General features: G+C 42.1%; 1 protein-coding gene across 1 annotated transcript in view; it reads left to right on the top strand.

Annotated features, from left to right (window-relative positions):
- KCNH8 (potassium voltage-gated channel subfamily H member 8) overlaps positions 1–6,604 on the top strand; it is a 346,041-nt gene extending 339,437 nt beyond the window's left edge. The window contains exon 16 of the mRNA XM_033930671.1: positions 4,926–6,604. Coding sequence (XP_033786562.1) covers positions 4,926–5,513 — 588 coding nt within the window. The 3' untranslated portion in view covers positions 5,514–6,604. The remainder of the gene's footprint in view (positions 1–4,925) is intronic.
- The last annotated feature ends 9,364 nt before the right edge of the window (positions 6,605–15,968 follow it).

Genomic DNA, 15,968 nt, shown 5'->3' with positions numbered 1-15,968 from the left:
CCGGGCCAGTAGCGTACCTAGGGGGGGCGGAGCGCCCCGGGTGCATGCCCCAAGGGGGTGCACAGGAGAGAGAGCTGAACGGGGATGATGGGGGACCCGTGGGGTTAAATATAACTCGAGCCGCGAGGCTCGTCTTCTACTCCGACTGCCCTGCCGCTCACACAGCCGATCGGAAGTCTTTCCCGACGTCAGCGCTGACGTCGGAGGGAGGGCTTAAGCAAAGCCCGCCCTCTGACGTCAGCGCTGAAGTCGGGGAAGACTTCTGGTCGGCTATGTGTGCGCGGCGGGACAGACAGGAAATAGAAGACAAGTCTACGCGGCTCGAGCTACATTTTGCTGAGAAAGTTGCTAAGATGGGCTGGGAGGCAAACGGGGAACACAAAAGGGGGAGGGAGTGCGTTTTGGACACAAGGCATGAACTTGGGAGAGAGGAAGGGAGGGAAAGAGATGCTAAGGTGGGGGATGGAATGGGTTTTTGGACACAGAAGGCATGGACTTGGGAGAGAGGAAGGGAGGGAAAGAGATGCTGAGGTGGGGGAGGGAATGCATTTTTGGACACAGAAGGCATGGACTTGGGAGAGAGGAAGGGAGGGAAAGAGATGCTGAGGTGGGGGAGGGAATGTGTTTTTGAACTCAGAAGGCAAGGACTTGGGAGAGAGGAAGGGAGGGAAAGAGATGGTTGTGTACACAGGGAATAGAAGAAAGGAGAATTTTTGGTCATAGGGAGGGAGTGAGGTACAGACAGTGGCATACCAAGGTGGGGGTGGGGGCGGTCTGCCCCGGGTTTACGCCCCAAGGGGGTGCACAGCTGGCCACCCTCCAGTGTTCTCCCTAGGCTGGCAAACTGCGTCTCTTTAGCCACTTGAGTGCCACCGCTGCCATTGGGAACAGGCCAGTGCCAAGTTCTCCCTGCTTTTCCCTGTGGGGCCAACCAACTCTCGCCACCCACGTCAATCGCTGCCTGGCTGGCCCAGAACGTCCTCTCTGACGTTGGAATTGACGTTGAGTGGCGAGAGTTGGTCGGCCCCGCGGGGAAGAGAAGCAGGGCGAACTCAGGCCGGCCTGTTCCCGATAGCGGCAGTGGCAGCCTATTCCCCAGTGGTGGTGGCAGCATTTTCCCAATGGTGGTGGCATAGGGGAGGGCAAGGAGAAAGAAAGAAAGGGGAGACAGGGAGCCAGAAAAAAAAAAAAGAAAGGGGGCTGGATGAAACAAAGAAAAATGGGGCACAGAGAGAGAGAGAAAGACAGACATACAGAATGAAAGGGGGTATGGAGAGAGAGAAAAAGAAAGAAGGGGCAGGGTGAAACAAAGAAAAAGTTTGGGGAGGGATTGAGGTCTGGAGGAGAGGAAGCATACAGGAGGCTGAAAGAAGGGAAGAAATATTGGATGCACAGTCAGAAGAATAAAGTGCAACCAGAGACTGATGAAATTACCAAAGGTAGGAAAATGATTTTATTTTCAATTTAGTGATCAAAATGTGTCCATTTTGAGAATTTATATATGCTATCTATATTTTGCACTATGGCCCCCTTTTACTAAATCGCAATAGCGTTTTTTAGCGCAGGGAGCCTATGAGCTTCAAGAGCAGCGTGGGGCATTCAGCGCAGGTCCCTGCGCTAAAAACCGCTATCGCGGTTTAGTAAAAAGGGAGGGGGAATATTTGTCTATTTTTGTATAGTTGTTACTGAGGTGACATTGCATAAAGTCATCTTCCTTGACCTCTTTGAAAACCCGTGGAATATAAATGATAATTAACATTTTCTCTGCGTACAGCGTGCTTTGTGTTTTTAAAATTTTATTGTTGGTAGATCATTTTGACTTGGCCACAAAGGTAAGGGGAGGGAGGGGAGCTGCTGAAAGAGTCTACCTTGACGTGGTTGCAGGCTTACAAATCTTTTGGTCAAAGAGTGCGGCGACAGAGAAAAGTATGTGTGTATTCGGCCCATGGAAGAAGGGGGGGGTCAAGGGGAGGGAAAGGGGTGCGTGGGGGGCCCAATAGGATTGCTCAGTAAGGGGCCCAGAAATTTCTGATGGCGGCCCTGGTTCTCTGACTCTCTTCCCCCCATTACCCACATTCCCTTCAAATTTTCTGGAAGCGTTTTTTACTTCAGGAACTCTAGGGCTCAAATTCACTCAAAGTTGTACTTTACTTGTTACACAAACAGCACAAACTCAAACTCAGTGAGAGTCAAGTGGTACTAGAGAACACAAAACACCTGTTCTAGATGCAGCACTCTGGAAAAGGTAGAGCGGGGAGAGAGGGGTAAATAACAGAAACTCAAACGATTCATTCCACAACCCAAAAACTTTACCACAAAATACTGTATGTACTCGTATTGCAAGACCTTGCTTGTTTATCAAGTTAAAATTTAATAAAATGTTTTCTTATCTTGCAAAACACTTGCATACCAAGTTACTTGCAATCCAAGGTTTTACTGTATATGAATTTTCCACTTTATGCTAACCTATCTGGGTGTAAAAATCTGGAATGACCTACTAGAAGCTATCAGGAAAGAGACAAACTACACTAGATTCAGAAAAAACCAGAAGACTCACCTTTTTGACAACTATCTCAGTTTCTGTATATCTAAGTCCCTCCTCTTATCTCTCCACGTCCTCTTCCCCTCCTTTTCTCCTTCCTCTTTGATCTGTCGCCTTGAGCCTGTATAGGTATGAGCGACTCACAAATAGAAGATTAGATTAGAACTGTGCTTCTTTGCTTGCTCAAAAGAGCAATCGCTAACACAGCTCCACTTTCTGTATGCCTGAACCTCTCCTCCTCCTCCTGCCTGCCCGAAAAATCCTGCCACTTCTCTCCTTAGCTGCTGGCTCATCTGATTGCTGCAGGGGAATCCCTGATCAGCTGAACTGGCAGGACTCCCCAAAGATGCCAATCAGCGGCTTTGGGGCTTCCCTTTCCACTCAGCTGTTTAGGGCTTCCTCTGCCGGCTCAACTGATAGCAGCTGTGGGGTTATATATTGATAGTTGTTTATCTCTGATCTGAAGAAGAAGGGTTACCTTTGAAAGCTAATCTAACAATACTCTGGTTAGTACAATAATAAAGATATCACCTTAATTCTTTTTGTTTTATTTTTACCACCTGACTTCCCTCAAGTATTTTTTGCAAAGTGGCCTCTGCTTGAAAAAGAGCACAGATTGCTAACCTAATTATCTGTATTATAACAGCACATTCTTAAAATTAGTTTTCATTGTAAAAATGCTCCTGTGTTCCCCCTTACAACAATAAGGGCAAAGTCATGCAAAAATTCTAAAATAGTAGAGGATTTAATGAAAATATAGGAACAATTTGAATGCAAATTTTGGAATATTTTGAAATTAATATTTTGAAATTGGACAATGTGAAGGAAACTACACTACAAATTCAAAAGGTAAAATAAAATAGGATTTAAGGCAATCAAAAATCATGTATTGGCGAATTTAACTGCTTTTATTAGAGTCATCTCAGGATTAATTTTCATCTAGAGCTACCGTTCTGGTTACTTTCACTTCAGACACTAATAAGATTATTGTATTCAAAAAAGGGAGATTTCCTTTCTTGTGGTGGAAAAGTTCAAATATTTCCTGATGTGTTGAGAGTAACACAGAATAGGCATAAGCAATTTCTCTTGTTGAAAAAACAAGAATTTTGCACTTGGTGCCACCTTCTTTTGAAAATTTCCTTCTAAATGTTTAATTTATTTTCCAGATATTAAGTTTAATTATGTCTTCTGTGAACCAGATCAGTTGGAAAGATTGTTATTAGACAGGGAAAATAAGTGAAGTCAGCTTAGGTAGGGTCTGTATTACATCGCCTTAAATTGTAGTCAAGTAGTGTGTAACATTTTCTTTTCTTTCTTTGAAATTTTCTTTAAATATTTTTTTCTTCCTTTTCTCTTAATATAGACTGGATTGTTCACTTTGAGAAGTCATGGGTCAGGGGCAGAGCTTGGGCACCCCAATCATTTTGAAAAGTTGGCTCCTATGGCCTGAATACACTCTGCCACCATCCATATGGGGCTGGGATAGAGTTTGGGTAGAACAAATGAGAAATACAAATGCATGATGGCAGATAAAGATCAAATGGCCCATCTAGTCTGCCCATCCACAGTAACCATTATCTCTTTCTCTCTCCGAGATCCCACGTGCCTATCCCAGGCCCTTTTGAATTCAGATACAGTCTCTGTCTCCACCACCTCTTCTGGGAAACTACCACACATCTACCACCCTTTCTGTAAAAAAGTATTTCCTCAGATTACTCCGGAGCCTGCCACCTCTTAACTTCATCCTATGCCCTCTCATTGCAGAGTTTCCTTACAAATTAAATTGATTCGACTCATGTACATTTACATTACATAGGTGCTTAAATGTCTATCATATCTCCCCTCTCCTACCTTTCCTCCAAAGAATACAGATTGAGATCTTTATGTCTCTTCCCATACGCCTTATCACAAAGATCACACACCATTTTAGTAGCCTTCCTCTGGACCGACTCCATCCTTTTTATATCATTTTTAAGGTGCGGCCTCCAGAATTACACACCATATTCTAATTGAGGTCTCACCAGAGTCTTATATAGAGACATCAATACCACCTTGTTCCTGCGAAATATTAATCCTAAAGTAGAGTACCATCACATCATTATTCTGTGAGTAATGTCCAGGGGCAAAAACTAAGATACAAGTATATCTAGATTTAGATCTAGACCTAGATAGATATTTGGAGATTAAAGTGATATGCAAAGACAAACTTGGACAGTGACATGCCAAAGCACAACTTTGCCATGGTACCACATATTTTTTAAAAATTCTGTGATAAGTGGTAACAAAAAAAAAAAAAGAGCATACTGACCACCTGCACTGAAAACTGACCCCCATGTTTCCACTCTGTAGGAAAATTATACTCTTTCATATCTTTCCTTTGTAGGTAAATACTTTAACCCAAGAAGTCTCTCAGTTAAGTAAAGATATGAAGAATGTGATGAATCTCTTAGAACATTTACTAGCTATAAAGAAGCCTTCAGGATTTTGCCCATCATCAGGGTGGTCCATGGAAGAGAGTTTGCAGAGTAAAGAGGCATGGACTACACATCAAAGCTGTATGCACAGACAGTCTGGGACAGTGACTCATTCCAAAGCACAGCTCTGCCAAGGTACCACCGTATCTAACATCTGGAATGTGGATCCTGCTAGAGAAGACAGAGGTTCTCAGAGAACTGGATCAAATGTTCAAAATTCCATTGAGAGTGAACTTTATCATACGCCGGGCCTTGTATATTCCCCCTCTCATTATCAGGTAATCCAAGATCATTCACCATTTTTAAGATGCACATCACCGCATTCTGATACTACATTGACTCCTCTTCAGTCAATCTCAGCAACTCTTTCCCCGTCCATATGCTCCTCATCGGAAACGTCACTGCAGCTTGTGCACTCCAGCCAATCTGAGGAAGGGATTAACCTCAGCCAAGGGGAAATCAGTTCTCTAAGCCTTGAAAATTTGCCAGGTTCCTAGGACCGTGAGGGAACAGGAATGACAATGCAAACATCAGAAGGATTCCCTTAGAAAAGGCAATGAGCACAGACAGTTTTAAAGTTAAAGCCATAAATGTACCTCGTAAAATGATTGACTGAAAAAATGGTAATCACAGCATGTTTAGCAGCTGCTGGTTTTAAACCTATACTGCATGACTGCTTTGTTTCAACTTTTCTCTAGTGACTGCAGAGAATTATAAACACTGGAGATTTATACAAAACAGAGAGAACTGGGAAAAAAAAAAAAAAGCATAACTCAGTCACTCCTCAAACAGCTTCTAAAAGCAACTGAAAAGTGTCTATACAAATATAACCTACTGGAGAGTTAGGCAGACTTTTGTGAGGGTCTGAAGGCCCTGAGGGTCAGAGCAACTGGGAGTCGCAGACAAAAGAACATAGGATTGCTTTTGTCATAGGGGGGCTTATTGTTGCCTAAAGCAAAAGGCTCTTCCCTGAGTGCCTCATTGTCATTCCCCAACAATATTTAAGGCAACGTTTGCTTCAGGTGATCATGGCCCCCTGCTGGTCTATTTTTCAGTTCTGTGAGGGCAGAGAGACAATTATCACTGCATGTCATCTCCTAGACAATCAACCAAATAGAGTTGGTAGGCGGTGGTTAGTTTGTTGCACGTTATTTGTCATGTAAATTAAACCTCTTTATCAAGAATTTAAGATTTAAAAAACCCTATTTTTATATACTTGGTATGAAATATGTATTTAAAGTATTTCAAATATTTATAAGAAGACTTATGATTTGTTTTCTTTCTGGTAAAAGCTTGCAGTTTTTAATGAAGACGGCACTACCCGTATGTACAGTATATTAGATAAAACAACTGATGATGATGGTGTAGTTTCATAACAGATTCCCCCTCTTCTCTTCTGCATGCCGTTTGCAATGAATGTAGCCATGATGATGGAAAACAATTTAAAAAGCAATGATTGATTTTTTAAAAATACGGAATGCTGAACACAATGTTAATTCACTAACCTTTAAATTGTGCAATGCTGATAACATTTAGTTTCCTTTTTTTGTATAATTAATAATCAAATAAAACATGCCTGATTATTTTGTAGAGATATCAAATGTTTAAGGATTTTTCAAATTAGCAACCATTTCTTTCTCTCTCATTAACAAAGCAGGAAAGGAGCCTATGCCATTTAAGCTCTCTCTTTGCTTTGCCTGCCTCCTCCTGATTTTGGTTCCACACATAACCCAGTCACAGGTGACAGCTCTGTAGGTGCTTAAGAACCCCCGTTATTGTGCAAACTTCTTGACTATGTCCAGGGAGGAGTAACTTTCATTGGATTTAGTATCCTAATCATTTTGAAAAGTTGGATCCTATGCTGACCCCTATCCTGCCCTGTCCATTTAGCCAAGCAATGGTAACCCTTGATGCCAGAATGTCAGCTCTGGAGCAGGAACCATGATTGATCTTCTTTTTTATTATTATTATTATTATTATTTATTTATAGAATTTTATAATATTACCAAGCATATACATCTTGTACAGTAAAGTGAGATCAAACAACATAATAAACTATATTTCCAGAATTAAGGTATACCACAATCATAATTCAATTTGAAAATAAAGATAAATAAATAAAGTAATAATGATCTAGTTGATCACACACTAGTCCTCCATATATTGGATCCAAGATTTAAAGAGTAGGACAAATATAAATCAAATTAATTAAAAGGAAATCCATGTCTGACTACAGTGCAGGGAGCTAACCTTCCATAGGCGCTGTTATTCCTTTCTCAAGACGTTTCTCTGAGAGAAAACTAATCAGTTGAGATGGCTCTGTAAAAATATACTTCAAAGATAAATATCTAACCACACATTTACATGGATATCTCAGAAAGAAAATGCCCCCTATTTGAGTCACTCCAGGTTTTAAAAGTAGAAATTCTTTTCTTCTCTTTTGAGTCTCTCTTGAGACATCAGGGAAAATCTGAATATGATGTCCCAGGAAGTCTTTGGACCTATTTTTAAAGAAAAGTTTTAATATCCAATCCTTGTCTGGAGCCAAAGCCTCAGACAACAAGAGAGTGGCTGGAACAGCCATTTCTCTATCCGATTGTTCCAGAATTGCGGAAATGTCCAATGATCTCTCCCGGGGTTCCTCGATTTTTCCTTCTTCTTTGGATTGGGGTTTGGCAGGAAGATAATACACTCTTGTAAGAGGAGGTAAGGAGCTTTCAGGAATTTCCAATATTTCCATAAAGTACCTTTTCACCATTTCTCTAGGGGAAGTTGACAAGATCTTTGGAAAATTTATAAATCTCAAATTGTTAATTCGACCATTATTCTCCTGAGCTTCCAACTTCCTCCTGAGTATTATATTATCTTTAACCAGCAAATCTTGATTTTGGTTTAAAGATATTAGATTGATCTTCTTATAGACCAAAGGAAAGCACGTTTTGCCAGTAGCGTACTAAGGGGGGGCGGTCCGCCCCAGGTGCCAGCCCTGAGGGGGTGCTCCCGGCCTTGCCGTTCAGTCCCCCCCCACCCTCGAAGGACCGCTCACCCCCCTGGCCTCCCTGCACCACCTATGAAGCAGCCCGCAGCGGGATCGCGATGTCAGCAATCCTTGAGCTGCTTCGGCACTGCTTCCTGCACCGCGGTCCCGCCCCTCCTCTGATATCTGAGGAGGGGCGGGACCACGGCGGAGGAAGCAGCTCCGAAGCAGCGCAGGGATCTCTGACATCGTGATCCCGCTGCGGGCTGCTTCATAGGTGGTGCAGGGAGACCAGGGGGGCGAGCGGTCCTTTGGGGTGGGGCGAGCAGGCAGGCAGGTCTTCAAGGGGGAGGGGGGGAGTGACAGACAGGCAGGCAGGCCTTCAAGGGGGGGACAGGCCTTCGGGGGTTGCAGGCCTTCAAGGGGGGGGACAGGCCTTCAAGGGGGGATAGGCCTTCAAGGGGATCAGGCAGGCAGGCAGGCCTTCAAGGGGGGGGACAAGCAGGCAGGCAGACCTTCAAGGGGGGTACAGGCCTTCAAGGGGGGGTACAGGCCTTCAGGGGTGGGATGCAGACCTTTAAGGGGGGGACAGGCCTTCAGGGAGGCGGGCCCTGGTGTAGAAATACACAGAGGGAATGGGGGGGTTCAAAGAGATGCGCATATGCCGGACTTTGGCTGGGAAGAAATAATGGGTCTGAAAATAGAGAAGAGGGAGAGAGATGATGGACCATGGTTTTTAGAGAGGGAAAGAACAGAAAGGGAGAGTAGTTGGACACAAGGGATGGTGTGGAGGGGGGATAGAGATACTGGATAGGAGGATAGTTGGGAAAAGAAAGGGAGAGATGGTGGATACTGGGGTGGTGGGGAAGGAGGAAGAGATGCTGGATGAAAGGGTAGTTAAGAAAAGATGGATCTGTGGAGGGAGACAAAAAAAGGATAGATGCCAGACCTCGTGGGGAGGGAAGGGAAACGGGGAGGACAGAGATGGCAGATGGATGGTTAGCATGCAGAAAGAAGGATGAAGGAGACCCTGGCAAGCAAGTTATCAGAAGACAACCAGAGCCTTGGACCCAACAAGATTTGAAAAATAACCAGACAACAAAAGGTAGAAAAACTAATTTTATTTTCTGTTTTGTGATTACAATATGTCAGATTTGAAATGTGTATCCTGCCAGAGCTGATGTTAGACCGCAAACGTGAGCTAGGATTTAACAGAGAGGAAAAGTCTTTTTTGTTTCTTTATTTTATTTACACCACAGTGCCAGTGTGGTTTGGAGAAGCCAAAGGGGGGCGAAAAAGCTATAAAATAAACCCACCAGGATGTTTGAAAAAACAAACAAACACCCAATTGGGCAGGAAAGTTGAATCGATAAACCAATTCAATAGGCTGAATCAAATTGAAAATTTTTTTTTTCTTGAATCAGGCAGCACTAGTTTGTGCTACTGTCTTAGACTTTAGGACTTGGGATTGGAGAGAGATGGCATCCTCAGTACTTTATAATGCAAGTGAAATGAGGATTTGGTCAGATTTTGAAGGGTTACATATATGAGGTTCAATAAAAGAAAATTTTCAGTGCCTGTTTCTATTATGACTATTTATTTTTCATGGTTATTACAAAAAATATTTTTTTACATGGGGGGGGTGTCAAAAAATTATGGCCCCGGGTGCCACATACCCTAGGTACGCCACTGCGTTTTGCTGTCCTGTTCCCCATATGACCATTGTATTCTCTTGCCTTGCTACAGTAGCTAGTCCTAGGCTTAGCAACAATCAATCAGGCTCATAGTGGAGGGGCATTTTTGATAGGACATCTAAGCCTGAGGTTGGACATTTTGGGCAAGATGACTACAAACCCTGCAGAAAAAAATGTCCATTTTCAAAACTGCCAGACTTCTATCTTTTATTTTTGAAAATGACCTATGTATAAGCTTTGGTCCTTAGAACATCTGTCTTTTTTTGACCATTTTCAAAAATAAAAACATCCACATGAAAAACACACAAAAGCAAGTTTTGTAGACATACCCAACTACCTTGTCTGATGGTGGCAGAGGAATCCCCATCAGCTGAGCCTACAGAAACCCCCAAAACCGGCTCAGCTGAGGGAAGCCCTCAGTGTGCTGTTTTCCCTCCTCCCCCATCTCTGGGTGGTGGGAGGAGGTCAAGATTACTGGGGGAGGCATGCCTTTAATCCTCCAGTGGTCATCTTGTCAGTATGGTCAACTTTGGGGCACTTAGACCTGTTTTACTGTAGTCTAAGTCCCGCCTAAGATGTCCTGGAAAAGCTTCAGTTATCGTTTCAGGATGTCCAAGTGGAAGCCCGCCCATAACACACCTCCCAACAAGCCCCTTTGAGCTCTGGATGCACAGCGGCTTAGAACATCCAGAAAGTTTGTTTTGATTGTTAGCACTTGGGTGTCTCTGCTATGTGGATGTCCAATTGCTGACTTAGGCAGGTTTTGGGATATATTAAAGGTTTGATTATGAGCCCCATAGTTGCCACATCTAGCTACAGGTCTGGCTGCTTCCTAGGCAATTTACAATACTTGTTTCCTCCCCTCTTTTTCTTTCTCTGTCTACTGTGCCCTCTATTATATATACCTCTCTGTACACTTATCCATAGCATCCACCCAGACAGGATACAAGATGTAGATCTCACAGTTTCAATATCCAGGATCCTATCACTGCTCACACTACCTATCCTTTCGAACCATGTAAAGCTCACCATACTCCAAACCCTTGTGTCAGTTTCCCATTTAAATCTACTTCTTTGCTGTAAGAGTGATGCACATTTTGGGATGACCAAAGAATGAATAGCCATTGCTGGCACCTAGCTCAATTCTTTCTTCACTATAATCACATAAACCATATTATTTTTCTTTTGCCATCAGCCCAGAAGGTTGTAGTAGGACCTCTTCCAGATTTGGGAGCTGACATGGTGTCACAAACACTCCTTAGCGCAGAGCTATCGTGTGACAAACCCCGGGATTCTGGCGTGTCCCCTCTAACCAGGGGTACCTTCAGGACTTTTCAGTTGGCCCTAGGCAACTGCCTAGGCCTGGGAGAGACAAGGTAAGTAAGGGTTTCAAAATACCACTAGTCAAACCACGTTCTTCAAGTAAGAATAGGATGTTTATTCTGACACCGTGGTCAAAAAGATGAAACATAAAACAAAGTCACTTTTGCATTTTCATTTCCAAAATAAAGCCAATTGCAAAAATAAAGATATACCAAAACAGCAATCTCATGTAGGTGGTTTTTCTCTGAGATCTTGTACTCTGATTCAGAATTGCTTTATACTGGTGTTTACACACAATTCCAATTTTCTCCCAGCACTAATTGCTAGAGGCATGCAACAGAAGATTTCAGCAGTCATGTAAAATTTAGAACTTGCTATAAACAATATTGAATACCTCCTTTGGCAATATAGCTACAGCACAGCCTTGCAAACAGCTCAGCTTTTCTTCAGCTACCTCGTGAAGGCAAAACAAACAGCTGAGAGAGATAAGCTAATTAGCTTCTCAGGAACGGGAGCCACAGCAGGATTTCCAAAGTTCAAACATAAACTTAAATATTCCTCCTTTAGTTTCTTATTCTCAAACTTGGCTTTAAGTAAAGCCAATAGTTAGAATTCAGGTAAGTATAATCCTTAAACCAAAACTCATCATAAAGCCCAACCATATAGCACATTCTTCAGGCTTGTCTTGCACAGAAGAAAAGCACAAGAAAAAAAAGGGAAAAAAACCCCACAAAAACACTAATTGTTTCCTAGTTACTCACTTCCTTCATTCAATGTCCATACATTCTGTCTGGCTCTCAAACATAGGACCAGCAACTTGCACTTCCATGCTTTCCACACAATCTGGAATCTGGAAGTTTGAGGTGGGGAGGATTTCTTCCACCTCTTGCATGGGCCAATCTGGAACTGTTGGCTCTGCTGCTTGGCTCCACGGCTCCTCACCTGCCTTGGGCTGTGGGAGTGACTCACCCTGGTCACTCGCTCCTCCTCTTCCTGCTTGTCTCAGCCTGCTTTTAAACAGCTCAGAGCCAATCCCCTTCAGCCTGTAGAGGGGGATGGGCTTTGGTTCCAAAGCAGCCTTTCCCTGCCTGGGTTTTCTAGGTGCAGCTAGTTTCTCTGTGGCTTTTCTAGCTACATTATAGACTGGAGGCTGCTGTTGCCAGTCTGCCTGCCTCTGCTCCGGATCCCTACTGCTCTTATCATAGGGGCAAGGGAGGTCAGCCTCAAGTTGCCCGCCAGAATCAATCTGGTCAGCTCTTCTGCACCGGATCCTATTTGGGGCAAAACTAGTGCTGGTGCTGGGTTTGTCACAATGGGCATAGAAATTAACCCACAACCAGTGGAAGAAAAGGAAGCACAACACCTATACACCCCTGACCAACATTTCTCTGCCTCTCCCTCCACCAATCCCTGCAGTTCATCTCTGGTAGTGGAGGATGTGAGCCAGGTGGTGGTGTCCATAGAGAAACCAAAAGGTTCCCAGCTGATATCTACTACAGCCACAATCACATACTCCCCAGGAGCTTTATAAATTCCCATTCATTTTGCAGGGCCTAGGGAAGATCTGGCATCTCGTTAACATGGTAGATGAGAAGACATAGCAATTGTATTAATCTGTATGGCAGTCACTAAAGACCATGTACCATTCACACAGTATCCTCCTAGCCCTGCCAGCTCATCTTCTATCATGTATGTTTTTTTTTTGTGTGTGTGTGTGTGTGTGTGTATGGGGGGGGAGGGGTGGTTGTTTGGTTCTTTTGCATGGTACATGGTGGTGGGGGGAATTATGTTGTATAAAAGGAACAGAGTTTAAAGCCAAGAGATTTTAATCACCAGTATGTTTTTAAAATAAATTGTGGACTTGGTGGAGGTTCATTTGTGGCCCCACATGGACCACCAGGGATTTTAGAAGCTGACAGGAAGGCTATTAGAAGGCAATATGGCCCCTTTAACTTAGTCCTTGATATATTGCCAGGCATTTTAGCCCACTAATATTCCCAGGAAAAAAGTTAGCTACACCGTTTTAAGTATAATTTATTTTCCTAAAAGAACATGGCTTGCTATATTTAACACAGATGGGCATTATTCTGCTTGCTTATTAAGGAGCTAGTTTGCTTATACTGTACCTTCATGTGTTGCAGTTCACTTAAATGTCATAAAAAAAATAATATGCAAAAGCTCACAATAATAACAACTTGAATTTCAGGATTTACCACAATCTGAGTTGTATGCGTGTGGAGTTAGATTGTAATACAATTTAGTAAATGGTCCCTAAGGTAGGGTAATACAATTTAGTAAATGGTCCTTAATACAATTTAGTAAATGGTCCCTAAGGTAGGGTAGCCAACCCAACCAAGTCTAAGCTGTACCCCACTGCATACATAGTCTTGCAATTCTAGCATGAACAGTCTGATAAGGTCACAAGTGCTATGAGGTAAAACTAAGACAATCTAGATAATGGTTTATGCACGGGAACTGCATGTTCATCTCCCTAAAATAGCAAAATCAAAGAGGAAAAATAACAGAACTAACCTAGAAAAAAATACTATCCTACATATGATCAAGCCTGTATAGCTATCAGCAGAGTCTAGTGGAAACTGGAACTAGACAGATTAGGTATGACAACTCTTGCCTGTTAGTCCTGCCAAAATGCAGTCAGCTAGCCTCCCTAAATTAATGTGCTCTAAGGGCCAAAGAGCTAGTGAATCTTGATACTAATCATGGCTCTGCAGTCCTCTAACATAGCGTATGAGAAAATAACTCATCATTCTTTATAGGGGCATGAAAGAAGTATTCTAGAAAGCAAAATGTGAGACTTGGGAATCAATTAAACCTCTTTTTTTCCATGGCCTTTAGAATACAATAGTTGTAGAAGTGTTTCCTTTTCTTGAACTTGAGCAAAAGATGAGCTTTCAGCGATAGCTCCTCTGGGTTTGGCAACCTTTAGACTCCAGCTCACTACGATTGACTGGTATTGTCCTGACTGAAAATGTTGGCTGGCAGGCTGTTGCTGGGTACATGAGAAGTAGTGAAAGGGACACTTCAGAAAGGTGTCCCAACACATATGAATACAAGAAGAATAAACAAACTGCATTTGCAAAAAAAAAAAAAAAGCAACATTGTGTGCAAGCTCATTGAACGAGTAATGGAATAAGATGCTGTTTCTAATGAAGGGCTGCCAAGGCTGACTTTGGCTAAGTTGTATATGTCTTTAATATATTTTTCTTTGACCTTTGCAAATTCTTTCTGTTTCACTAGGTATATTTTAATTTAATATATCTTGGAACTTAGCAGCTCCTAGTGCATAGATTATGCATATGCTCAGTGTTTCCTTTTTTTAGTTCAATATTTTTTATTGATTTTTTGGAAAAATATAGGAAACAGTTCAAGTACATGGTATCAAAATATAAAACAAAACATTTAGTATAACTAATATTCAGTTACATTGTGCAATGTAGAATTGAATCGTTTTAAAAGATCTAAAGTACTAGGACTGTTCATGAAAAATTAGTAAAAGGAAAGATAAGAGGAAAGAGAAATTGAAGGAAGAAAAAGAAGAGGAAGAAGAAGAAGAAGAGAGGAGTGTCTATGAAATAGATTTAACATATGAGTCCAGGAATTTCCAGGGTGATTTACATTGTATCAAATTTTTGGAAAGTCGAATTATATTTTTCTTTTCATAAGCATATGATTCAAATTTATGATACATGCTCAAAGAATTCCACCAGAAGGTATAGTTTAGTAATGCTCAGTGTTTCCTATAAACGATATACGTGCCTAGAGCTGTGTGCCTTCATCAATGTGCTTAGCTGATGTAAGCACATAACTGCCAATTAGTCATGCTGATTAAGCCTATTATTTAAGTCAACACCTGTTAATTGTTGTTAATTGGAGTTAATTGAAAGTTAGGCGCACAGCACAAAGGGCTAGATTCACTAAGCAAACCGATCAGTTTGCGACCCCTTTGCGACCCAATTTCCCCCGGCCCAATTCACTAACCTCTCCTGCGATCCGCTTCCGATCCATGCATGCAAATGAGGGGAAATGGCATGCAAAGTAGGTAGGGTCACGATTCACTGAACAGTTTTTGGCCAATAAGAGACTTCTTTAGATTCCTCCCTAAGGAAAAATAATAACTTCATTCTTTTATACCGCCATAACCAAAAGTTCTAGGTGGTTTACACTAAAAAGAGCTGGACAGTCAGTGAAATACAATAATACAGTATAAAATACAAATATTTGTAAAATAGAATTTCAGTAATAAAACTCTCATTAAGTAATAAACTTATCGAACAAAGTGGTCTTAATTAATTTCCGAAAACAGCAATAGGATAACATAGCTTGCTGAATACATTTACCTAACCAAGATTGTTGCCTACCAGCTTGAAATGCTAGGGTCCTATCTAAGAAGGTCTTATATCTACACCCATTAATTTTTGGATAAGCAAATAAGTAGAAGTTTCTAGTTTCTCTTGATGGTCTATGCAACACAAAATGAGGAAAAAGTAAGCTGGAGACAATCCCGATATCAGCTTAAAGCAGATACAGGAAAATTTGAATAACACTCTTGCCTCCAAAGGCAGCCAATGAAGTAAACGATAATATGGACTAATATGGTTGTTCTTTTTTAAACCAAAAATCAATCGAACAGCTGTATTCTGAATTATTCTTAATTTCCTTAGAATTTTTTGGGTGCTCCTAAATAGATGTTACAATAGTCTAAAATAGATAAAACTAATGCCTACACCAATAGTCTGAATGATAAATGATCAAAATATTTTTTATGGTTCTTAATTTCCACAATGTAAAAAAGCAAGGGAGGAACCCGAAGCACCTCAGCCAATCAGGGCTATAAGCCCCTCCCCGTGCATCACATGATGCGCCGGGGCACGGCCTAAGGCCACAATTGGCGTCTTAGGAGGCCTGGAGCAGGAGAGACTGAGCACCTCTCCTGCTCC

This window comes from Geotrypetes seraphini, chromosome 2, assembly GCF_902459505.1.
Source record: "Geotrypetes seraphini chromosome 2, aGeoSer1.1, whole genome shotgun sequence".
Lineage (NCBI taxonomy): Eukaryota > Metazoa > Chordata > Amphibia > Gymnophiona > Dermophiidae > Geotrypetes > Geotrypetes seraphini.
This window is presented reverse-complemented; position numbering and strand designations above follow the sequence as displayed.